General features: G+C 43.1%; 1 protein-coding gene across 1 annotated transcript in view; it reads left to right on the top strand.

The window, feature by feature from the left end:
• Positions 1-26,490, top strand: part of RYR3 (ryanodine receptor 3) — a 373,605-nt gene that overhangs the window by 217,673 nt on the left and 129,442 nt on the right. The window contains exons 39-45 of the mRNA XM_077771636.1: positions 4,086-4,359; positions 6,170-6,284; positions 7,912-8,041; positions 9,186-9,289; positions 12,485-12,620; positions 23,337-23,517; positions 24,966-25,074. Coding sequence (XP_077627762.1) covers positions 4,086-4,359; positions 6,170-6,284; positions 7,912-8,041; positions 9,186-9,289; positions 12,485-12,620; positions 23,337-23,517; positions 24,966-25,074 — 1,049 coding nt within the window. The remainder of the gene's footprint in view (positions 1-4,085; positions 4,360-6,169; positions 6,285-7,911; positions 8,042-9,185; positions 9,290-12,484; positions 12,621-23,336; positions 23,518-24,965; positions 25,075-26,490) is intronic.

Raw genomic sequence — 26,490 nt, 5'->3', positions numbered from 1 at the left:
CCCAGGCGTCCCTACCCTGGAATGTTTTTATAACATCATAGTTTGGTCATTGGGAAATTATTGCCTCACCAAGTTAGGCAGAACTTCCAAATGTTGACATACTTCATTATAAAATATTTTAGAAATCACATTTGTTAACATCAACAATGTAATCAGAAAGCCTTTAAAGGCTGTCACACTCACTGTGGCAGATAAACATTTTCTAAAATTCTAGCTTTCTCTTGAAAGCTCAAATTACATTATTGGCAACAGATACCATCCGTTGTTTTCCTTGAAGTGACGAGCTTGCTTCCTTCGTTTGTAAGAACGTGTCTGTCATTCACCCAAGTCTGATGAACAAGCCTAGTTTGTCTGCCACTCTTTTCATTAAAAATAGCATTCCATGAAACGAGCAGCCAGTTGAGCTCACAACTCAAACCACCACACAAGTGTTTCTCCTCACGAAATCCTCTGACCTTTCATTTGGGGATGTGTTACATGCATACCTTCCCTTTTTGTCCCACAGGAGATTGGAAAGACATACACTGAATTCGTTACTAATAAAATATAAATTTTTTTACATCACGTAGGACACTCCTATGTGAAACTGGGCATCTTTCTGGAGATAATGTTGGTGAAGGCTGGTGTTTGGTACTATTGCCTTGATTTCCGCTAAGGAACATAACATCTTCCAATTACCATGAAAATACATCTGGCCTTCCAAACCGCCTAAAGGGCCTTGGGATCCCTAAGGGTCTGTGGACCACACTTCCACGATTGCTGATACAGATAGCAGAATAGTTAACCTTTATTAAGCTCACAGTATGTGCCAGACATGGTTATATGCATTAGTTATTTTAATTCTCAGCTGTATATGGAAAGCCTACCATGTTCTAGAAAGCGTATTCTTTTTAACCTCTGGACCCTGGTACATGTATGCTACTCTGCAGCTAGTTGGTGGGAGCTAATTAAAATCTGAGGAATTTTCAGTAGCATCACTGCCAAGGGTGTGAACTCCATGTTCTCAGTCCCAGAAGTGTTCAGAGGATTAGAAATTCATCGATTCAGCCTAGGTCTGCTTGGTGAGTGCTAGATCTCCAGCACATGTCAGGCCACAAAAGATGTTGTGCTTCGAGGGCCCTTGGGGATATTTCCCTCCCTGCCACCTCTCCCAAGTTTTCTTTCTTCTTGGAGTTACTCTTTCTCTCCCTTCCCAGACCTCAGTCTCACAGTTTGAAACCCTGTCCTACAAAAATGGCCTTAAATGCCATGATTCCACTAACTGACATCTGTCCATCAGTAACATGATGGTGAATCTTTTTCTGTCAGGGTCTTGGGGCCATGTTTTTGTTTTGTTTTTTTGTTGTTATTTCTTGTGTTTTTTTTTTTAATTTATTTACTTTTTTTGTATTTTAACTGAGCTTCCACTTGGTCACACACATACTGGCTTATCCCATTCTCTCATACATACTGGAAGGCTGGCCTGGACAGAGAACCCGTGGGGTGCTTCCTGCTCCACTCTTTGAGGTAAAGGGCCATCTCCTTTCTCATTTGCCCCCTAAAGAGGTATTTGGCTGTGAATGTTCCCTTCTCTATAAACATGGATTTGGATTATTAAATCAGTGTGTGGCTAAGAGCTCACCCAAATCCTGACCGAATCTGAAAGCCAGGTCAAGGGAAAACTAATACTTATTTGGTTTCCTTATGATTCTGTAACCTTCTCTGTTGAGAAGAGGATGGTCCTTGAGCTGATTAACATTTCTGGTTGTTGCTTTTTGTGTGTGGCCGGGACTGTAATGTGTATTATCCCAGCAGAGGATTTGGTTATTAGTGGAGAGAAAACCATGATTCTTTCAGATCACAATGTAGGCTTAAGTGGGAATTGTACGTACAGGACTAGCAAAACTCCTAAGGCATCCAGAAGCATCTGTGGCTGTTACCTAGAAGAAACAGGAACTTTTATATTTGGCCAGTGAGGAAACAAGTTCCTGACACAAACCTAGCCTGGCCCATAAATAACTTACTTTTCCCCAGAGGATAGAGATATTACCTAACCTAACAGATATTAGTCAGCAATCCCTGCCTAGTGAGCTCTCTTAGGAACATCTTTTAACTTTGCTTCTCTCTGCTCTGGGTATCCTTTTTTAAGTTTTGCAGCCTGTCTCCCGTCTGAACCTAAAACACCCACAGGGTTGATAGACCCAGCAGTAAGTTAAATTCATCCTTTACATCTCGATCTCTTCTGAAGCTTTGGTAACCAAGTTCTATTTTTATATCCTTATGATGAGCCAAGACTGTATGTAGAGCAGACATCTGCCATATATAATGACATGGAGGTAGGAACCTCGACTATTAGAGGTGGCACAGGCTACCGAAGGCACCTCTCTGAGTTCCCAGTTCCTCCACTGATGGCCCGAGTGACCTTTATGGTCCCCTGAGCTACCTTTATCACCAGGTCCAAATGAAGGATGTTGGTGTCATCTATACCTTTCTGGACTATGATAGGCAGAGCCAGACATGGATGTGATTGTGATTTAACAGCAGCATTTCTCACCCCTCTCATGGAATTTCCTGGATGTGTGAGTGTGTGTGTGTGTGGGTGTGTGTGTGTGTGTGAGAGAGAGAGACATGGGGAGGGGGAGGATTGTGCTCCCAGCCATTCTGGCAGGCCCTCTTTTACTTTGTCCTCCACCTCAGATCTGCTTTTCCCTTCCTTTTTTTTAAGTTTATTTATTTATTTTGAGAGAGGGAGGGAGGAGAGAGAACCCCAAAAAGGTTCCATGCTGTCAGCACAGAGCCTGACACGGGGCTCAGACCCATGAACCGTGAGATTGTGACCTGAGCTGAAATGAAGCGTCAGACCCTTAACCGGCTGAGCCATGCAGGTGCCCCTACATCTCCCTGCTGACCATGCTCCTGCACAGTGCCAGCCAGCACTTTTCAGGATCCACTCAGTTACCACTGAAGGTCCCATAGTTGGTTCAAATCCCACTTCAGTGACTTCTCCTATACCTGTGCAGTCAGTGGTGTTTCTGTGTAACTAGTGTGAGCTTCTGAATTCAAAGCCATGCTGGCCTTTCTCCTGATGCTTCTGAATGTAGTCATGATGCCTTGTTAGCTGACTCCCTGCCTCAGATCCAGGGCAACACAGTCACTTCAAGGGGGTGATAGCCAGATATCCAAGTCAGAGTCTTCAGACCTAACAGAACATTCTTCCTCTACTTCTGTCCATATCCTAATGTAGGTCTATGTGTATGTCACCCAAAATATCTCCTAGAGTTCTAGAATCAATGGCATGGCTTATTCAGTTTTTGGTATGTGGTATATTTAAAGTGCTTGGAGAATAGTATTCATGGTAGAGAAAATCCAGTGCTAAGTATCGTTTTACTCTTTTTTTTTAATGTTTTATTTATTTCTTAGAGAGAGAGAGTGTGTGTGTGTATGTGTGTGAGCAGGGGAGGGTCAGAGAGAGAGGGAGACACAGAATCGGAAACAGGCTCCAGGCTCTGAGCTAGCTATCAGCACAGAGCCTGACACGAGGCTCGAACCCATGAACCATGAGATCATGACCTGAGCCGAAGTCGGATGCCCAACTGACTGAGCCACCCAGGTGCTCCAATATTGCTTTACTCTAAAGAGGCGGTGACCAGTGTCATCTTCTCATGCCTTTGCCCCACCCCACTCCCACAACTTCATCCCATGGCACTTGCACATTTTAGTATTTCTTATAATGCATTATAAAATAAAGATAAAAATTGGTTTTTTTTATAAAATCAAAATGAAAATATAAAGAACTGATTTGTTGAGTATTCCAAAAACAAGGACAATGAGTCTTTTATTTCCAATATTGATTCAAATTTCATTTAATTAAAATTTCTAGCACCCTCAATTCAAAATGGAGGTAACTTGTTCTTGTAGTATGGCTCACATATATGTCTTTTGATGATATATTTCATTTCTCCGCATGTCATGTTCCACCCTTAGAAACAGAATGTTTTAACCTTGACCCCTGATGTTGTCTCATTGTTAAATGGAGTGACTGAGCTACACAGCTCTCCCGGAGCCATGATGGCCACAGTACTGGTCCTCCCTTGTTGTCCCTATAGCAACCTTGAAGGAGCTCATCTCACAGACCATGATCCGCTGGGCTCAAGAGGACCAGATCCAGGACGCCGAGTTGGTCCGGATGATGTTCAACCTCCTCCGGAGGCAGTATGACAGCATCGGGGAGTTGCTGCAAGCACTACGGAAGACCTACACCATCAGTCAGGCCTCCGTGAGCGATACCATCAACCTGCTGGCTGCCCTGGGCCAGATCCGCTGCCTCCTCAGTGTCAGGATGGGCAAGGAAGAGGAGCTGCTCATGATCAATGGGCTGGGGTAGGTCATTGACACTTCAGTGCATGTCTCTCTGAAGAGATTCAAGAGGAAAAGCTGGGTTACCTTGCTCTACCTATGTTCTGGAATCAAACTGTATAAAATCCCCAAGTGCTGCCATCCCAATCTCACTTCTCATGGGATAACATTCTCAATGTCTCAGTCCCCTTTTGTAACCTGAGCGAGCTGACTGTGCCCTCCAGGTGAAGGAGCATTGCCAGAAGCAGGGAGGAGGAGTCTTAGAGAAAATCACTTCCTTCATTTGTGTCTGAAGAAAATAGCTCCAGGAAGGCAATGAAAAAAATTCAGGGGAAGGGACGGTATGTTCAGCTCCACAGAGAGAAACGTTTTGAGCAGCAGGGCATTTGACTGGAATTCTTCTGAGACATCCCTCTAAGGTATTGCAGGTGGATCCCTCCTTTTGCTTGGGACTGACCCAAGGAGTCAGTTTTGTTAGTTCTGCAAGACACCTTTCCCCCTAACAGTAGCTCATGGTTCTTAGAAGCTGTGCTGTCTAAAAAAAAAAATCAAAAATGAAAATCAAAAAAGAAGCTGTGCTGTCTAAAAGAAAGCATTTTAGACATCAAAAAGATCTCATTTAATTTAATTTAATGGCATAGTTCCATTTTGGGGATGAGAAAACCAAAGCCCAAAAAAGTTACCTGGCCAGCTCACAGTATTACTTGATTAAAATCAAGAACTCATTAGGGCACCTGAGGGGCTCAGTTGGTTGAATATTTGACTTCGGCTCAGGTCATGATATCACTGTTGGTGAGTTCAAGCCCCACATCTGGCTCTCTGCTGACAGCTCAGAGCCAGGAGCCTGTTTCCAACTCTGGATCTCCCGCTCTCTGCCCCTCCCCCACTCACACTCTGTCTCACTTTCAAAAATAAACAAACATTAAAAAAGATTTAAATCAAGAGCTTGATGTTCCATCCCACCACCCTGGAACCAGCAAACTAAAGGAGCATCACCAAGGTCCAGATGAGAGACCTGGGTTGGGTTGGGTGGGTGGGATGCACTCATTTTTCAAATTCATTTTCAAGGAGGAATCATGTAATAGAAACGTAGAGACTTTTATGGCAAAAGAAAACCGTAGAACTAGCTCCTCCCCTGACTCTCGAAGTAGACAGAGCAGCAGTGAAACCTAGTGGCGTCTCCTCTCAACGGCTGCGAGACCCAGGGAAGGGGCACAGGCAGAGGGAAGCCACCCTGCCAGGGATTACACAGCCACATCACAGGCCAACTCTGTATTTTGATTTGCCTACGGCTTTATTAGGTGAATTTATAGTGACCGATCTAAACATAATTTTTTATATGTTATTGATAATTTCATTGGGTTTTTTTGAGGACTGCGGTTCAGAAATGTCACAGGTACCTAACGTACCATTGCCTTTAAGAGAGGGGGACAGCCCTATCATTAAGAAAACTGAAGTCCATAGAGACATAGATATACAGACAAGAGAAGAAAAAATTGGAAGGCCCTAGGCACGTGGAGGAAGAGAAATCCAGTGATTCGGGCTGACTGAGACCTGTGACAAGCAAAAAGACAAAAGGAGGACTGTGTAATGTCGTTAGAAGAAAGTGTTTCAAAATAAAATACTTAATAGAAGTAAAACAGTACAAAATACTCCTATCAGCTTAAAAAAAGGCATTCTACTTATATTCCAACTGACTAGTAGCTTCTTACTAACTTTCAGCTTGTATCACCCCACCCCCTAGTGTGTATGTGCATTTGTGTGTTCTCATCCCTGCATTGTCATAGCGCTGATACAAGCAAGTGCTGAACACTCTGTCCAATCTTTACCCTAGAGACATTATGAACAACAAGGTGTTCTACCAGCATCCCAACCTCATGCGAGTGCTTGGCATGCACGAGACGGTGATGGAGGTGATGGTGAACGTCTTGGGGGCAGAGAAGTCTCAGGTAACGCTACAAGGAGAATGTAGGCCGGAAGTTGACTTGGGTAGGTGCACGCGGTGACTTGTTCACAGGCAAATAGCTGGTGTCCGCTGTCTCAGCTCCTCTTCCCAGGGAGAGGGGGGATGTGCATAAAGCCAGGAAACAGCCAAGGGATGGGACAGAGCTTCTGAATGGAATCCAGCCAGTGTAAGAGCTCTGGCTCCTGCAGCTTAGAGCTTTTCTCCACTCATTCTACTCGGCTGTTCGCCTGCTAAGTTTACTTCCCATACAAACTCTGTAGCCCTGCTCCTTCTGACACAGGATTCCTCTGGGTACCACCTAGAAGCCTGGTATGTTTTGTGCTGTGTCAGGAGAATGCTGTTCTAAAGGAGAACAGGATCTTAATAATGATCCTGGCAGTTCCCTCAGGAGTGCATGTGTTTCCTCTCTGTGCCAAGCTCCCGAGAATGTTGGCTCTCCTTACCAGCCCCCCATAACAAGCCTGCTGTCAGGGGGAGCGCCGCGAACATTTATCCTAACTTATGTGGGGTCTGTAGAGTTAGATAGGGTCCTAAAGTGATAGATGGGGGATGTTTTCAAATGTTGGAAATTCAAGAGTGCCAGAGTCCTAGGAATGAATGATTCCCAAACCAGTTCCACCAGTATTGACACTCAGGGGTATGAAGGCAGAACAGAAGCCAAAGCTCACATTCCTTCTCACTCTCTTCCATCTGGTCGCTTGGAAAAACGGACTTCCCAGAAGAGCCCTGAGCAAATGTCTGCATGCCTCAGCAAACAAGTAGTGTGCAGGCTTCGGACCCTTACTTGGGAAAGCACCCCACCCCCACGACGCTAAAGGAAGAAATCAAGGGCTTTCTAGGATCCAGAGCAAGGTTAACACAGACAACACTTATTGAGCATTATTGGATCAAAACTAAGATGTGGCCTGGCTCTAGAGATGCTAATTACTTTGTTAAGGAGAGAAGCCAAGTACAATCAGCAGTAACGTAAGATGGCATCTCAGTGCTAAATTGCATGAATCAGATTACAAGGGCCATGGGAGCCCATAGGAGAGCAGTCATCAAGGACAGAAGTAACTGGGGAAGAAGAAAGCAATTGGGAAAGGCTCACATTCTGAGGGGGCAATGCTCATCAGGCTCCCACAACTCCGGGGACCAGCCTTTACCTAGAGGACTCAGGTTGGATATAATGTTGGGCATTCTTTGTCAGGGTCACTCATCTCCCTTTCTGGACCTTCTCATCAGAGTTCTGTCCGCTCCCTTTCAGGATGGAAACAATAGCCTGATGTAGAGTCATGCAATTTCATGTGACATCGGACGGTGTCTGGGATTCTTGTTTGACCTCTTTTTTCCTTTGAAAGAAAGATATTTCAGGAACTATAATTAGCTCTCAATATTTTTGGAAGCCTCCTTTCAGGTGTGACCCCCCCACCCCCGCCCCTCCTGTGAATAAGTCTTAGAAAAAACTGGAAGCAAAGACAAAATGCATTTTGCACACTGTTCATAGCTTACATGCCCGTATTGACAGGTGGAGGTCAATGGATGGCACACCCTAAGACTCTTTGAAGTCAGACTTCAGAAAGGACTCATGATAGATTGTTTTCCCTGACATTTCCTTCGTCTCTCTACAGATTGCCTTTCCAAAAATGGTTGCTAGCTGTTGTCGCTTCCTCTGCTATTTCTGTCGAATTAGCCGGCAGAATCAGAAGGCCATGTTTGAGCATCTAAGTTACCTGTTGGAGAACAGCAGTGTTGGCCTAGGTATGTCGCATTATCACTTCCACCTTTGGGCTTGGAGAAGACACTCCTCCTGCTGACCATTTTAGGAGGTAAAGGGAAAGAAGCTATTTACCTGCTAAGGTATTTTTAATTATAAGAAGGAAACTGCCTGATCTAAAAAGAAATGAAATAATGATACAATGTCTCTGCTGTCCAACCTAAGTAGAGATGTGGCTACCACCCAGCCCTGGTATGGATTTGTATTGGCATATTCACACAGTTTTACCTTGTCTTCCTTGGGACCAGCGGCTCATGGTTCATGAAATGCTGTCTGAAATTAGAGATAGAGTCTGGGGCTCCCCCAGGCCCAGCCCACTCCGCTGACCAGGGAGGTGCTAATGAGACCAAGGTCAGAGACCCAACCCCTTCTTGGAGGGCTGACTACAGGCTGCATCTCTGTCCCATCGGCCAGCCATCCAGTTCTGTACTAAGCTTTCAGGGGGACTGGCCAAGAGCAACTGTGGATAAACAGTGTAAATCCATCACCACCACTAGAAAAGCAACACAGTGCATATGCCTTACTCACTTCTCTGGATGTAAACTAACTGAGTTTGTGAAAGACACAGAACCACTCAGACATGCATGTGAAATCTGCAAGCTCAAGTTTCCAATTTATCACATGCTGCCTCAGACTACCTGCCTTTTATAAAAAAAGTTTTTCTGAATTCTAGCCTAAGAACCAAAGGAAGATCAAAGACAACATTGGAGACCTGATGTAGCTATATGAGCTAATGCTGTTTAAGGCTATTTTTAAACTCTAGGTGATGGCTCTAGAAATGGCCCAGTCATTTGACGTAAGTTGGTTAAGTGGCATCGCTACCTTTTGAGTGATCACCACAGCAGGGCTCCAAGAGGTATCATGTTAGAAAAGTACTTGAAAATACATGGTCCCTGCTAATTCTGTGCACTGATTTTCAGGCTTAATCCATATTCAGAATCAATAATGAGCGTGGGAACAAGAATAACAAATTCTGTTCTTAAATTGGGCAGGCAGCCCCCTCAGACCGGTGGGTGGGAGTTTAGTGTGCTTGCTGCCCTCTCCTGGCTGTAAATGTGCACTGCACCTTCAGCTCCGTGCTGGGTGGCCTCTGTCCCTTTTCTCTCTCCTTCTCTCTTCCTTCCTCAGCCTCCCCTTCGATGAGGGGATCTACCCCCCTGGATGTGGCAGCTTCCTCTGTGATGGACAATAACGAATTAGCACTGGGCTTAGAGGAACCAGACCTCGAGAAGGTAACTGGCTCTGGGGAGGCAATGTGCTTGCTTTCTCCTGCCTTATAGCATAGCCACACCAAGGAAGTGCAGACCAAAGGCTGAGTCTCCTTCAGAACCTCTCAATGCTCCATGAAACTGTGATAGAAAGTGAGTCACCAGGAGAAGTGTGATAATTAGGAGCAGAACATCTCCTATGGGCAGGGATAGCCAACTTCATAGACATGGATATCTGCATATGTGTGTTTTTTGTATGTGGAGGCTCAGCCTCATTGGTCTACATGGAACACTACCAGAGACCTAGATCAGATATTTAAGTTCACATGTTAATGAAAGAAACACAATCACAAACTGTATAGTCTGTATATGAATAAAAACGCCCACATGTCCTATCCCTGTACAAATGAGGCAAAACTGAGCTCTCCCACACTGGGATTGTGAAGTGTGCTCCCACTGGTGGTGATACCTGAAGGCTGATTCACCTACATCTTTTCCCCCATTCCATCTTGGGGCCATTTCCTTGGCTGGGTGGCTGCCAAGATTAACAGTATGAAGAAGACTGGTCTGGTGATGGGGGAGGGGGACAAGTAAAAGGTCATCCATTGAGTAGCGGGTTTGGAAGTGCATGGAAACGGAGCTCCTAATCCTGACCGGGGGATCAGGAAGGTCACTCAAAAAAACGATGAGCTGAGGTGGGAGTAGGAAGCCATCAGCCTTACCATTGGGAAAAGTGTGCCAGGAATGTGTGAGGTGAGGAAAGCATGGTGTGCTTGGGAATCGGGAAGGTGGGTGTGACCAATCATGGGGTGTTGGGGGGGGAGCGGTGAATTTCGGTGAAGAGAGACCGTAAGGAATAAGGGTTCATGCTACCGTACCGTTACTAATAGAAGTTCATACTCCTATAGGATCACTGCGGGCCAGGTCCCACTCTGAATTAACTCAACCCTCAGAACATGCCTTTCTGTTGATGCCCCCAATTATAGGAGAAGATACTGAGGCATAGAGAGGTTTAGTTGATGTGATCGGTGTCATGGGGTTTGTAAGTCTCAGAGCCAGGAGCCACAAGGGTCTGGCTCCAGAGCCCATGCTCTCACCTGTTACACTATAGGACCTCTCTATAGAGCCAAGACCAATGGAAACCATTGGAAGTCTTTAAGAAGAGGAGTGACGCAACTTGACTTGTATTTTGGAAAGCACATCCTGGTTTTAGCAGGAAGAACTGATTGGAACAGAGACCACACACACACACACACACACACACACCCATACACACACACACTCAAATCCTTTGCCACCCAGCAGTACATTATGTGAAAACTGTTTCACAAATGCCGTGGACATTCCTAGTCTGCTTCTGGAGAGACAGACTTCAGTCAGACTCTGCTCCGCATACATCACAACAGCAGTCAAGAACTCCGTGTTTCGGTTGGGGAGATGGTAACTGATCCCTGGATAAGAAAGTGGCTGATGGTTCTCTTACACCAGGATAGTGCCACAAAGGTTTAATTCTCAGGGCCCATCCTCAGCTGCAGCTCAGCTTTGGAAATGACAGCCCTTGACAAAGACCCTAGTTCTCCCCTGGATGCTGGAAGATTGGCTAAGAAGAGGCAGGGAGGCTGGGAAAGGGGAGAAATGGGGACAGGGAAATCTGTGAAGGAGATGCTGAGGTCTGCTCCCCCATCTTCAAGTGGTTCCAGTGGCTCAGCACAGCGCCACAGATGTTATTTGGACCAGTGTCAGGAAATCACCCAAGTGTGGTTCCTAGGAGAGGGGGGAAAGGACAGGTAAATGCCACAGTTTTTCCTTTCCATTGATCACAACCGATATTAGGTCCCATAAGATTGAACAACAAATCCCCTCCAACATATGCCATGTGTGTGTGCGTGTGCACACACACACGTGAGTGCTTATTTCAGTAGCCAGTGAAATGTCCTACATTGTAACCTTGAAAACACTGCCAAATTCCTGCCTTTATTGATGTTTTTCTTATATCTTAAAGGCCAAATCAAATCTAAACTCCAAGCAGAATAGTACCCTCACTGGTTTAAGAAGGAAACAGTGTGATGATTGTTTCTTACTGAATTTTGACTTAGATCCATTATTCTTACAAAACAACTTAGAGTATATGACCTCAGCAAATACATGATTCATTTGAAAAACAGTGATTGACCATCTGCTTGTGCTGAGCCCTGGGGATTATGGAATGAAAAAGATACAAGTTCCTGACTGAGGAGTTTACAGCACAGTGGATTCTCCTCTTCATCTTGTACACATCAAATGATAAAGGCTAAAATAGAATAGCAACTGCATTTCAACCAAAGGTCTATTTGCTAGGTACTTTTTTCGCCTGACATCTTCTAAAGAGTAGGCAAGTCATAAAATAGTCTACAAGATCACAGGGCTGAGATCCAGTGACCAGGAAGTGAAAAGAACACTACCAATCCCAGGTCTTAACTGGCCGAGGCCCCTCACTCACCACCCTGCCCTTAACATCTTTGCTTGTGACTTGAGATAACAGTTATTAATGCAGAACTTGAGTGGGGAGCCCCAGTTCCTCAGAGTCAACCAGTGACTGAATATTTTGCTCTTGAAATACCATGGCCAAATGAACATGGCCCACCTGGGCCCATTATCTCCCCCAAAAGCACCCTAGTTAGGCCAATGTTTAAATAGTAGTTCCCTTTTGGGGTACCTGGGTGGCTCCATGTTGAGGGTCCAACTCTTGGTCTTGGTTCAGGTCATGATCTCACAGTTTGTGGGTTCAAGCCCCATGTCAGGCTCTGTGCTGACAGCTCAGAGCCTGGAGCCTGCTTGGGATATTCTCTCTCTCTCTCTCTCTCTCTCTCTCTCTCTCTCTCTCTCTCTCTCTGCCTCTCCCCCATTCATGCTGTCTCCTTCTCTCTCTCTCTCTTTCTCTCTCTCTCAAAATACATAAAACTTTTTTTTAAAAAATATGTCAGTTCCCTCTTGCCAGAACTGGAAAATTCAGGGAACTGAGCTCATGAAGTATTGCTACATAACAGTGACAATCAGTCTTGTTGGTTATTTAGAAACAATGAATTGGAAGTTCTGACTTCAACTTAACTAATTATTAAAAGTTTGGGGCTCTCTCTAGCTTCTAGGTAAATGAAAGCCCTTCTGTCCCAGAATTTTTTAGGCCTCACAGCTATCTCATAAAAAAAACTTAGACACTTACTTTTGTACTGTTGTTGGCAGGTGGTGACCTACTTGGCAGGCTGTGGCCTGCAGAGCTGCCCCATGCTCCTAGCCAAAGGGTACCCTGATGTCGGCTGGAACCCCATTGAAGGGGAACGCTACCTGTCCTTCCTGAGGTTTGCCGTCTTTGTGAACAGTGAGTCCCAAATTTTTCATGCCTTTCAGACCTAGGATAGCATAAACTTGGGTACATGCAAGGAAAGAGAGATCCTTTGCATTTCTTCCTGTCTGTGAATAGGATAGATTTTACAGGTGGCAGGTAACAGAACAATCTTGGGCCAGACAAGGACCCAGAGCAGCATCCAGTGAACAGTGTACCGAGCTCTAGCACCAGATCCAGCAAGAAAATCAAGGCAGAGTCTAGGGCCTGTCACTGCTTTGTACCTCTTCCATCAGTAAAAGAGGGGATTGTTAACAGCATCCTCTCACCTATTTCACAAAGCTAAACTCAGATGTGCCTTCAGATCCTGAGACTGTTGGATGAATGGATACGTACCTGCATAAAAATTAAAAATAACAGAGTCACTATAAAAAGTAGCTCAACTCCCAGGAGAAAAAATATTTCTGTGGCAATCCTAAATGCTATTCTTCTCATACAAGTTATTTCCCATTTATAATGAATTCCAAGTCCACAAAAACTCTTTAGTTCCCTGAGTAAGATGTACTGAATTTTGTGTAAAATTTAAGTGGGCTACTTTCTTGAAAATGTACCTTGTGTCTCAAGACTGTTCTAATACCAATTCACTTATATTCATGTTTGAATTATGATCCTTCTCCCTTCTCCCAGTTTGGAGTTCCAGGCTAACAAATCCAGCTTGGCTAGTTATGTGATTGCAAGGAGGGATTACAGCTCATAAGCAATCACTCCAAATGTTCTAAGTAGAAGTGTCTGTCTCAAAATATAGTGACATAATGTGATCATTGTATTCCCGTGTGCTTTTCTTGTCTCCCTTTGTCCCCACCCCACCTGCTTATTTTCCTAGACTGAAATACATTCCACTCTTACTATTTGAATGATTTCCATTGTCCTGGCTTTCCCCCTAGGTCTCATCTAGTCAGATGCTTGATCGCTGGTCTTCTGCTGCTTTCTGTGTGCTCTTTAGTGTCCCTAGCTATTTGTCACCATCATTGCTGAATTCTGATTTCTTTGAGGCCAGTCAGCATATCCTCTAATAATCTGTTCCACTTTCAATCTAAATCTATACAACTCTGGACCACGTGTCCAGAATTAATTCAGAGGTACTCTGGTAATAGGGAAACTTTTTAAGGTGTATTTTAAGGATTCATAAATCACCCTCAGTTACCTCTGTAGACTGTATGACACAAACCAAATCAAGGCAGAGCTCGTTTATTCATCTTGGCTACCTTTGCAAGATTAAGAGCTTTATGAGTCATGTAGTGGGACTGTCTACATAGGTTATGAAAGTAAAGGAATCCACTGGCTATGCACCTATCTAGATTGCCTGAATTCCAACACTGACATATGCTGGTTACTTATGACCAGATTGGGACTGAATAGACTCGCAGATCTGTAGTTGAAATGGTGGGAGTAGACTGTCACAGGGGAAAGCATGAGAAAGAGAGAGATGGAGCATATGAGAAAGAAAAGGTTCGATTCTTATTGAACCCTTGAAGGAGGAGAAAGAGTGCTGTAAGCACAGCCAAGTGATACAGAAGACTTTGGGCCAGAGAATGGAGTGTCTGAGGTGCGAATATAGCTCTATCACTTAGTAGCTTTGCATATTTAGGCAAGTTACTAGAACTTTCCTAACCTCAGTTTTTTTGTGTATGTTAAGTAGAGATAACAACAGTAGACACCTTACAGAGCTGTTGTAAGCCTTAAAAAAAAATAATCCACAGAAAACTTAGATTAGCACAGTGATAGAAATGTACTAAGCCTGGAGTCCTGTTAGTTGTCATTGTTGGTTATGATCCTTACAAGATTATTAGGGCATTTGAAATGGAAAGTTTCTCATAAATGGATTCTTTGGGGATCTCAAAGCTCTTTGTAAGTTTTTGTGCCTAAAAGGTGATTAGAAAGGACTTGCCAGCCCTGTTGTGGCTTCTACTGAGCAGTGAAAGATAAAAGTGTTGTAGGCAATCATGATAGATGAGAGTGATCACGATGGGTACCCGTGGGTGGTGAGAGGTGGTGAAGTTGGATGATGGTGATGATAGTGAGTAGTGATTGGTAATATTGATGGGGAGATAAGATGGTTGAGTCGTGGTCATAGCAGGTTTGGGGTGTGATGGAGGTGGATGGTGGTTAGTGATGAGAGGTGTGGTTATGGTTGTGGGTAGTGATGAGTGATGGTGGGGTGTTGTTAGTGGGTGATATGGGTTCTGATGGTTGGGTGGTGGATTGTCCTAGTGGGTGTAGGGGTTACTGTGGTGAGTGGTAGTGAGTGATGACAGAGTTAGTGAGGATGACAGTGGTGATGATAGCAGCTGATGTTACTGAGCATTTACCATGTGCCAGGCACTTTTCAAAACACTTTGGGGTGGGGGCACCTAAGTAGCTCAGTTGGTTAAGCGTCTGACTTTAACTGAGGTCATGATCTCATGGTTCATGAGTTCGAGCCCCACACCGGGCTGTCTCCTGTCAGCACAGAGCCTGCTTCCAATTCTCTGTCCCCCTCTCTCTGTTCTTCACACATATTTGCATGCTCTCTCTCTCTCTCTCTCTCTGTTTCTCAAAATAAATAACTTTAAAAAAAACGTTGGGGTATATTAACTGACATAATACAAAACTCTAATGAGATAGGTACAGTGATCTTCCTCATTTTATTAAAAAAAAAAAAAAAGACCCAGTTTCTTAAAGGGATTAAGTACCTTGTCCAGAATCACACAGCTAGTAGGATGTAAAGCAGGATTTGAAGTAGAGCGCTTTGCCCCAAGAGGCCAAACATTGCTCAAATATAGTGCAGTAATGTCTTGACTCTGTAGTCTTTCTAATGAATGAATAAGGAGAAACAGCATTTTCTCCTTTGAGATGTTAAAAAATTGTTGCATTCCTTAATTACTGTTTGGCACTAATGTTTTAAAAAAAAAATTTAAGCCAAATCAAAAGCTCTTGCTGTATCAAAATAATAGAATTGGAAAATTCTAACATTATTTTACTAGTCTCTCTTAATGTTTGATTTAAATCTTGTTAAACAAGAAGACCTCCTTAAAGCTATAATTTTCTCCATTTTTTTTATTAGCTTGCTCAGAAGCCTTGAGTTGTGTTTTACTCGGGGAGTAATGAAGTTGAGAGGCTTGTATTTACCCAGCAGTTGTAAACTTTATAACCAGTCTAGACACAGGTGTGTCTAGGTATCTGATTAATCCATTCCTAATGTAGATTCCAGAAAGGAAGATGACTTACCAATCCACAAGAAGAAGGGAAAAGTTATTTCATGCTTTTTTTTTTTTTTTTTGAGTCCTTGGAGTATTTTAGTGATATCTTCCTCAGGCTGTAAACTTAGTTGCGAGGGACACACTATTCCTAGCTTTGCAGAATGTTTCCCTAGGCAGATTTGTCATCAGTGGCCATAACTTGGGTATCGGTTATGTGGCATGTGAAGTTATGTGAGGGGCTGTGAGATGTGATAAGAGACATACTCTTAAAGCCCTAATGTTATAAAGCAGGAAACAGAGCAAACCTAAGTAGAATTATCAGAAATGTACATGGAATAATTAGTAAAACCTTGTAATCAAGCATACGTGCCTACATAGTGACAACATGTGACTACTGGCATGCCAAAAATGACAGTTCTTATTGGAATCTGGTAGAGTGAATCTAGGAATTCCTGGGGGGAAAAGGCAAGTCTTGAACAATATTTTGGAGAAACAAATGGACATAATTTAACAGAGTGGTGTGGAGAGAGCATACTGATAGACTCTTGATCTAGGAGACATGAATCTTTTAGTATATATGAATTTTATCTCAGTAAAGCTGGAAAAAAATATTATAGTCAAAAGCACCAAGTAGCATGGTACCTTTGAAGAGCATAGTAGATATAAATACTTAAAAGAATTAACCCATTTATTTCCATCCATGTATTTATGTTATTAGAGTCAGAAAGGATGTAATAACCACTTTTAAGTGTGATTGATACCAAAGACTAGGGATGGTTAGAATTAAAATGTGTTAGACATTGTTTTTATGCTCACATTTGTAATATAGTTGGAAAGATTCAGCAGGCTTTTGAAAAATTGACCAATTATAAAAGATTTAAATAACAGCCTAAGACAGTTCTAAACAACATCACAATGTTCTACTCAGGAGACACGGCTATTGTGGTGAGAGAACATAGAGTATGGGGTATAAATGAGATATGACTAGAGGAAGTTAGGTGCTTAATGTCTGAGTTACAGCTTCCCACCAATTATAAGACCTGTAGAATCTCCCCTCCCCCGCCATCCCCATTCTCCCAGAGGACTTTCTTGAATCTCTGCCTGAGAAGAAGAAAATTGGTCATTAGGGCCAGGATGGGGCTCATAATGACGAAGACAAGGAAATGTGACTCCATCTGTAAAAACACAAAGTGAAACTACAAAAGCCCAAGGACAGAAAGTCAAAAACACACAAGTAATAGAAAGTAAATTAGTCACATAAAGAAGCCAATGGCAAACGAATGCCCAGAGCACCGAAGTGAGGAAATCTGACTGGGTTGAAAAGCTGTTTGGCCTTGTTATTTTCATGTTAAGTAAATTATTTAGCATTTCTCCTCCACTGCTGCCTGTGGGATCCCAGCAGTGGTGCTGGCTGACCATTTGGCATGAGCTCAAAAGTCCTGAATCCATATGTATCTGGATTCTTTATCAATCATTTTCTTAATAACGATGGCAAATGAAGCTTGATACCTACATAATATTGTAGATTTTAACTGAAATAGTAATAAAGCCAGGCAAAAACGGCTCCATCAACATTTTTCCCACAAAATGGCAGTATTATGATCCTGATACCCATCACAAACTAATTTTCATCACCTCAGTGATGGTAGACTCTGTCCTGTTGGAGCACACCTCAATTCTAACCCCAGGTTTCAGTCTCAGGCAAATTTTATTTAACACATTTCATGAAAAAGCCATGTGGATCCAAACTCTAGATATATGGACCACATTTTAGCATGATTCTGGAATTAAATCCCAGTCTCCAAAATTTCTGGACTACTGTACCAGTCCGCCTTTTAGGATTTTCATTCAGTCCCTTGGCTCATGATCCCCCAAATGTACATTTTCATCCTTTGTCTCTTCCCTGAGCCCCAAACTTGTGTAACCTGCTACCTACGTGATGTTTCTACTTGAAGGTTGAATAGGCATTTCAAATTGTTGTATACATCTTAAGGCTTAATTTGTATATCTGCCCTAAACTTGTTCTCTTAAATTCCCCATCCCCCTAGCTAGCAATACTAACTTTGCAGATAGTCAAAACTTTTACATGGCATCTTTAATTCAGACGTTTTCCTTATCCTCACATTCAATCCACTTAAAATGCTATATATTCAATGTCTAAATGTTACCTGAAAGCTGTCGACTGATTTCTCTCCATCTCCACTGGCCACATCCTACTCCAAGCTATCATCATCTTCCACCTGGACCACTTCAGCTGCATAGGAACTGATTTCCCTGTTTTTACTCTTACCCTGTATTAATTGGCCTCTGCTGCATAACAAATAACTTTATAGTCTCAGTGGCATAAAATAATAAGCATTTCTTTCTCACCTATCTGCAAGATATTTGGGGAGCTGTGCTGCAGGTATATGGACCAGCTAGAGTTTCTCTGTTCCACTCATCTCATTCTGGGGTCCAGGCTTGACCATCTTCTATAGTACTTGTCCACTGGTCCTGAATCAGTGACTAGCAAGTAATGTGGGCTTACTGAATGGTTGAATTAATGACCACATTGGCAAACAGCTCCTCATTTGCTCTCTGTGCTGCCACAGTAGTTTATTGACATATCCTCCCTCCTAGCTCCTCCCTCCACAGGTTAGAAAGCCCTAAGGAGGAGATTGTATATCTTAAACACTTGCAATGACTTGGTTGGTGTGAGTTGCCAACTACTATATTAAAGTTGGCACTTAAAATAAAAAGGTATTGAGTCTTGGTCATCGCCCCTACCTTGTGATACTCTAAGACACTCTAGATGGATTCATGCTAGGCCTCCCATGCTCTTTCTTCCTACAGTAGGACTTGATTAAGGATACGTTCTTTTCCTTAAGACTAATTGAAATCTGAAGAAATGAACAACTCAGGTGCTTGTAAACAAGGGCTGATAGTTGATCTGGTACTACAGTAATGGATAGTGACCCTCAAATTTCCATCCAGTCATTTCAAGTCTCTGCCTTGAGTCTCCATGGAGTCTATTCATTTATTCAAAAATATTTTTGAATGCCTGCCTGTTATGTGTTAGATGTTAACAAGATGCTTGAGCATACAAGGTTAGATAATGCAGACATGTAGAGTGGCTAAAATGAGCAAATCAGAGGACTCTAGATGCTGGCGAGGATGTGGAGAAACGGGCACCCTCCTACACTGTTGGCGGGAATGTGGAGATTCCCTCTGGAAAACAGTGTGGAGATTCCTCAAAAAATTAACAGTAGAACTCCCCTATGACCCAGCAATAGCACTGCTAGGAATTTACCCACGGGATACAGGAGTGCTTATGCATAGGGGCACATATACCCCAATGTTCATAGCAGCACTCTCAACAATAGCCAAAACATGGAAAGAGCCCAAGTGTCCATCAACAGACGAATGGATCAAGAAGATGTGGTTTATCTAAACAATGGAATACTACATGGCAATGAGAAACAATGAAATCTGGCCATGTGTAGCAACATGGATGGACCTTGAGGGTGTTATGCTGAGTGAAATAAGTCAGGCAGAGAAGGACAAATACCATATGTTTGCACGTATAGGAGGATTAGGAGGAACTTAATGGAGGACCAAGGGGGAGAAGAAGGGGGGAAATGGTGGGGGAAAGGGAGAGAGGCAAACCATGAGAGACTCTTGAATGCTGACAAAAACTGAGGACTGATGGATGTGGGGGGGAGGAGGGATGGGCATGGAGGAGGGCACTTGTGGGGATGAGCACTGGGTGTTATATGGAGACCAACTTGACAATAAACTATTTTAATAAAAGATAATGGAGACATAAGGCTCTGTTCTTATTAAACAGTCTATTGAGAAAAACAGACACAAACCAATACAAACAATTCATTAATTATACTCGTGTTCAGTGATGACAGGAAGAGTGCAGCGTGTTTGAGAAGACCAGGTCCTCTAGGGTTTCCAAGGCTGAAGTGGAGCTACCCTAGGTCAAGGATTTATGTAAGCTAATGGGAAGGAAGACGGCATTCCAGGCAAAGGAGCTTGAAACAAGGACTGTTGTTAGAATATTAAGAGTAAGGAAATACATAAGCTATAGGTAAAATCATGACGTCACTACGAATCATCCCTATGGTGAGAATGATGGCTTCAGTGTCAAATAGAGGGAGAATCATAGCCATTTCCATCCAATGTCTTAGGAATGTTGAAAAGAAGGTAGCAATGGAAAGAGAGTGTGGAGAGCCTTTGAAGAAAGGCACTGAGAACATTCACAGTTATTAAGCTCATTATTCATTTTGGAACTCAAGCAAAAACATTGTTTAAGCCCCTGAGCAAAAGTTTACGTCAGATCTCTTGCTGCCTTAAAAAATGCCCTCAGGGTCAGTATTCAGCTTCCCCACAGTGGATTTGTTTGGCAGTCCAGTTTGCTGAGCCACAGGTAATTAGGAATCGAATGTTCTCTCTCTTAATTATGCCATCTCTTCTATCTTGTGAAGCCATTGGAAAGTCTCTTCCTTGGTCCTCCCTGTAATTAGCAGCAATGGTTGCTTACAGTTCCTTCCTCTCGCAGGTTCCTCTGTGCATCCCCCCCAGACATCTACAATTCAGTAATCAAGGGGTGGCCTCCTGGGTCAGTTGTAGCAGCTCACCCAATTAGCTTAGATCTGAGGACATGAGTTTCAAATAAAATAAGGTTAACTTGGCAAATGAATTTCAATAGCAAGCTCAATATAAAACCCCAGAGTCTTAGTTTCTCACATTTTCTTGCACACGGTGGCTCATGTCCCACCAAACTCCATGACGCTGATCACTGTGGGAAGAGCTAGGTTGATTTCAGCATGCTGGTAAAGGCCACGGCTGACCCACAGGTATTTCCATCCTGAGAACGGAAAGACTCAGATAATGATATTTAAATAATTTTGAATAACAGGATTGGTGGGGTTTTGGCCATTTTTGACACATAAAATTTTAAAGTTTTAGCTTCATTATTCTTGTAATGAAAAATGACAACTGGGAGTGTGGATATATGTGTCACCTGGTAAATTATAGAGGCCCACATTTGAAAGTAGCCAGCTATGAGTTGTATCTGGAACTAAGATTATTTGCTCTCATATATGTTGATTTTTCCTGGTACTTTTCTTTAAGGGCCCCTCCTGGATCCTGTATTAAACTGTATCAAATATAAATGCTAGGTCTGACTGATAGTTGACTCCTAGGAAAACATGGCCTTAGGATTAGCATCATCATTTTATGTTCCACAAATTGCTCAACATCTTCTTGGTTTCTCTCCTTCATTGATTCTTTCCACTATGCTATTACCGTGATTATTGTGCCCTTTTAGCGTCTCCTGAGAATTTTCTTCACATGGATTCTGGTTTAATAAGATCAAATTCTTTTTTATATATTAGATGGAACTTGGAGGAAAGCCTCTTTGTAAGAATTTTAGTCTTTTGAAAGATTGAGCTATAAAACAGTGAATGCATGCCAATGGACTGTTTAAATATAGTTTAATGAAAACTTTTCTGAATCCAGTTACACGGTCCTGAAACTTACATGGTATATATTTATAATCTTGAATTTTACCTGTAGTTTAGACGGTTGGATGATAAGAGGATGTCAGCAGTCCAAGCTCTAGGCTAGGACTACGGCTGGGTTGTGCGGTACGCTCTCCAGGGCCATAAGTCACATCAAGTGTGTTCAGGTGTGAATTCATGTGAGAGCTGAGTACAAGCTAATTTGAAGCACTGGGACAACAAGCTCAGCCCCTTTGGTTTTCTGGACATGATGGAGAAATTTCTGCATATGAGGTTAGGCTAATAGATTGGCCCTGAAAAACTAGAAGTTGCGTGAGTATCTCAACAGGAAAGTGAGACCCAAGGAGATTGTGCAGCACACGTACTTCCACAGTGATTTGCTAAAAAGCTGAAATGAAAGGCCAGGGCTTCTGAGTTCCCATTCTAATGCTCTGCTTACAACATCCTAAGTTGATTCTTGCAAGTTTTCATTAAACAGATCTCCTATGATAGTTTTAAAATCTGTCTCTAAATTCTTCAGTGCATCTCCCTCCAAAAGATGGAGACTGATTCTTCTCCCTTTGAGTGAGAGCTAGCCTTAGTGAGTCACTTCCAATGGATAGGATATGGCAGAAGTGACAGTATGTGACAAGGTTGTAAAAGACATCACGGCTTCTGCATTACTCTCTCGAATCATTTCCTCTGTGGGAAGCCAGCTGGCATGTTGTGAGAACACTCAAGCAGCCCCATGGAGAGGTCACATGTAAGGAGCTGAGGCCTCCTGCTCATGACTCTGTGTGTGTGTGCGTGTGTGTGTGTGCACGCACACACATTTGATGGCCTACACCATGCTCAGTCAAGCCTTCACAGGACTGCAGTGCTGGCCAACATTTTGACAGCAACCTCATGGGAGATCCTGTCCCAGGACCATCTCACTCAGTCATTCCCAAACTCCCGACCTACAGAAACTATGAGGTAATACATAGTTACTGTCTTAGCCTACTAAGATTTGAAGTAATTTTATGCAAGAATAAATAATTAACGTGGCAGTGTATCAAGAGGCAGCCTCTGTTCTAGAGCTCAGTCCTCTGAGAATATATGATATTCTCATAGAAAAATTTTTCATCAGCCTTCAGCCAATACTCAACATCAAAAAAGTCTTTTTGCGGAGTCTTAGCCCAAGGATAAATTCTCAACACAAAGTGAGATTTCATCTGAGGCCAAAAAATGTGTTTCATGAAGTTGTTGGAACAAGCTGCAAAAATGCTTTTGGTGCCAAGTATCTTCGCTGAGGGGCACCGCTGGACCCCTCCCTTAAGTGTTCCAGTTCCCTTGCTTAATCACTGCCTCAGGAAACGAGCCCTATCTCGGTGGTCAGTGTTCTTCCAAAGAGAAATACCAGCAGAACACAAGTCTCCAATCTGCAGCTTCCACAGTGATCCTTAGGAATAACTAAGACAGCTTTATCAAACTGGATAAATAATTTGAGAAATGTCCTGACGTCCATCCACACAAGCTTGGTTGTTCTGGGGTATATGTTTACAGCCCATGAGAATACGGTTCAGAAGTTCCCAGGTCATTTCTCCGGACGTTAATTGAGGCACATCAGCTTAAGTTACCATTTTACCTCTTCTCGAGGGAAGGAGGAGATAGGTTTTAGCAGCCTCTCATGGAGTTAGTAAAGATGTCAGGTTCTTTGTCCTCTAAGTCACTTGTGACTGAAATCTGTCATCTGTGGAAGATTTGCTTTCTGAGGATCAAAATAGTAGTGAAAGAATCACAGCACAAAAAAATCCTAAACTTAAAACTCAGATTCGGTTCCATAATGGTTAATCTTAATACTTCAGAAAAAAGATTTTGACCTAATTTATCAAAGCTCCCCTTCCTCTCCCTCAGTATTACCTCCTAATTTTAAGAATAAGTGACACGCTCAATCTAATACTGTTCTTCTAACCTCATTGATTAGAAATAAACTCCGGGGTTGTCCCTTCCACTGAAAAGGAAATAATGCCCCTTTTCCCTAGGTGAAAGTGTGGAAGAAAATGCTAGCGTCGTGGTCAAGCTGCTCATCAGACGGCCTGAGTGCTTTGGCCCAGCCTTGCGAGGTGAAGGAGGAAATGGTCTCTTGGCAGCCATGCAGGGTGCCATTAAGATCTCTGAGAACCCAGCTCTCGACCTTCCCTCTCAAGGATATAAGAGAGAAGTGTAAGTGAATGGAATTGCCTTCTGGGACTGCTACAATTGGTGAGCTCCCAAATACTGTCAGTACGTGGGTTATTAAGGAAGTGTCGATAGATTCTCCCTAGTGGGGAAAATACAGGCTCATTACAGTTGTAGTTGAAACCTTTTAAATCACTTTGTCAAGCAAGCACATTGCCGTCTTGACCCTCCCAGTAAGCCTAGTGATCAGGATCCCCTTCCCCCCCTTGCTTGTCTCCTCTTCCATTCTCTCCTACACCAACTGGCAGATCAAGCCATCTACAAGCTCTTTCAGCCACCACAGTGCCTCCCTAACAGCATCACTACAGGAAGAAGCTGCAGAGACTAAAGGCTGGACCGACCAAGGTTACAGCCACTGTCTCATTCCAGCCCATTCCCTTCAGTATTTAAACTTCAGTGCCTCATCCCTTACCTCACTTTTAAAAAGAGGTAGTGCTCTCTGCTTTCCCTTCTGAAAGTGTTTTGATTTGATTCCTTAGGTAAAAAAGAGAGCTGCATGAGGGTGCCTGGGTGGCTCAGTCAATTAAGTGTCTGACTCTTGATTTCAACTCAGGTCATGATCTCACAGTTCATGAATTTGAGCTTGGCGTCAGGCTCTGTGCTGACAACCTCAAGCCTGTTTGGGATTCCCTCTCCCTCTCTCTCTGTCTCTCCCCACCTTCTGTCTCTACCGCCAACTTTTCTCTCTCAAAATAAATTAATTAATTTTAAAAAGAAAGAGCTGCCGAATGTGAGAAAACACAGCATCAATAATCCCTGTATTTCAAGGTTCAGGATGAGGTTGGTGGATTGGTGGACTGTCTTGTCCTTGTGTATTAGGACCAGTTCCCTTTCCTTTATTATAGCCTCTATATTAGATCCCAGAATCTAGAGAATGGGTATAACCCCACAGGGGTACCTCTCTAGGCAGTTGGGGTTTCTTCTGTTTGTTTGTTTATTATTTATTCTGGTAAGTGAGCTGGTAGAACTAGAAAGAACCCAAAACATCAGCTGCTCCACCTTCCTCATGTAGTATGAGTAAAAACTGAGGCCAGGGTCATACAGCTTGTTAGCCACAGAGCCAGGGCGTGGACTTACCCCTCCTCAGTCCTTGTCCAGTATGTTTTCCACACACATTCAGGGAGGAAAATGGAACGAAGGGTTGGTGGGAGCTTTGGGGAATCCTGCTCCATTCCACGTGTCTGCAGGCTCAGCTCATGTCAGCACTTAGGTCTTAAGGTTCAGAGGACCCTAGGAATTCCGTGGACAACTATTTGAGTCCTTTGAGCTTACTGAGTAAAGCCATGTCGTCGGGAGGGAAGGGGTCCAAGGGAAAGGATGTGTGATGCTTAGGAGGAGCAGAGTGTTGCCATGTCCTGCAGTTCATGTCCAATAACTCGGCCACACCTGCCTGGCTTCCTCACCCCTCTGCCATGTTGGTTCTCTCTCCGCAGCACGGAGGACGGTGAAGATGAAGAAGAGATCGTGCACATGGGCAACGCAATCATGTCTTTTTATTCAGCACTTATAGATCTCCTGGGCCGCTGTGCTCCTGAAATGCACGTGAGTTCTCACTGGGCAACTTAGAGGGGCTTGAGTGAAAGAGCACTGGAGATTTCCCTGAACGTAATTTCTTCTTCAGTCTCTGACATTTGCTAACATGCCTTTCTCTCCGTTCCTTTTACTTTTTTTCTTCTCAGTTCCTTTTAGCTAATAGAGTAGTTTCTACCTCTCATAGATGATTCCACAGCCTTCTAAAGAATGACTCCTGTGCACGTCCCTGTGTTGTGTGATTTCTCTGTGACACTAAGGGCACATTCTCCACATATTCTGTCTTAGAAGCCCCCAAAACTATGTTTCCATTCCCTCAATGTGGCCAGAATGTGACCAGCTTGATTCTTGACTGTGGTGACTGGGGCACTCCACGTGGAAAATCCTCTTTTCCCTGTGTCCATGGCGTCAGGCACCAGGAAGTCAGTCTCTTTCCATGGCTTGTGTTTGAGTAGTTCCCAGAAGTAAGCTTTGTAGGCATATGGGGAAAAAGAGTCGATGGTTCTATTTTTATAGGATGCCTTCTCAGACTTCCAGTTCTGACCTAAAAAGTTAGGTTCCTCCTCTTCCCTTTTCACCTCTGCTCAGGGCTGAGCGAGAGTGACCTTATTTCACATAAGACTTCACCTCGTTGTGGAGGGAGGAAATAATTCCTTTTTATATCATAATAGAAATGCTTAAAAAAAATTTTAATTAAAAAATGCACTTGGTCATTTCTTCAAAGAACTGTTTGATTTGCTCATGTAAGGCTCTAGTGCCTGCCTGCCTCTTCCTGCCCCACTCACTGCATTTGGACTAACCCAGGGTATCTCTCAAATGCGCTTTGCAATGCAGATTGGGTTGATGTAAACAGTGGTAGCTAGTGTTGACAAGATGGTGTATTTGGTCATTGACCAGTTAACAGTGGATCTGTTGGATTTTTTTAATTCTTAGGAAAGGTAGAACTCATTGAAAAAGTGGCTTTCAAACTTTTTGACCAAAAACATTGTTTTAGGCATAGTAAAGAAATATAATTTACATTGCAACCTACTATATATATATTCCAGAAACAAAATTTATCTTTACTACAGATATTGCACTCTAACATTTTCTTTCCTATACTAATCTACTTCATGCTTTTTAATGCAGGTCACGATCCCCTAATTTGATTTCACAGCCCACTAATTGGTCATGACCTATCGATTAGGACACAGCCCTAAAGTGTCCACTCCTCTCTTACTTCCAGTACCTCATGGTCCTGCCTAAAACACAATCTAGCCCAATCGCAAATCCATCTACAAGTGGTTGGGGAAACTATTCCATTATGGAAGAATCTAGGTTAAAAGTACTGTGCATAGGACAAAGTCTAAATCTGAATAAGGGAGCCTGATCAGAATTCTTAACTGAAGATTCTGGTTCCTGCTGTGATAAATCAGCTTTATCCACACA

This window comes from Crocuta crocuta, unplaced genomic scaffold (assembly GCF_008692635.1).
Source record: "Crocuta crocuta isolate KB4526 unplaced genomic scaffold, BGI_CrCroc_1.0 scaffold156, whole genome shotgun sequence".
In the NCBI taxonomy this organism is placed as follows: Eukaryota; Metazoa; Chordata; class Mammalia; order Carnivora; family Hyaenidae; genus Crocuta; species Crocuta crocuta.
The sequence above is the reverse complement of the archived record's forward strand: the minus strand, read 5'-3'. Positions and strand labels throughout refer to the sequence as shown.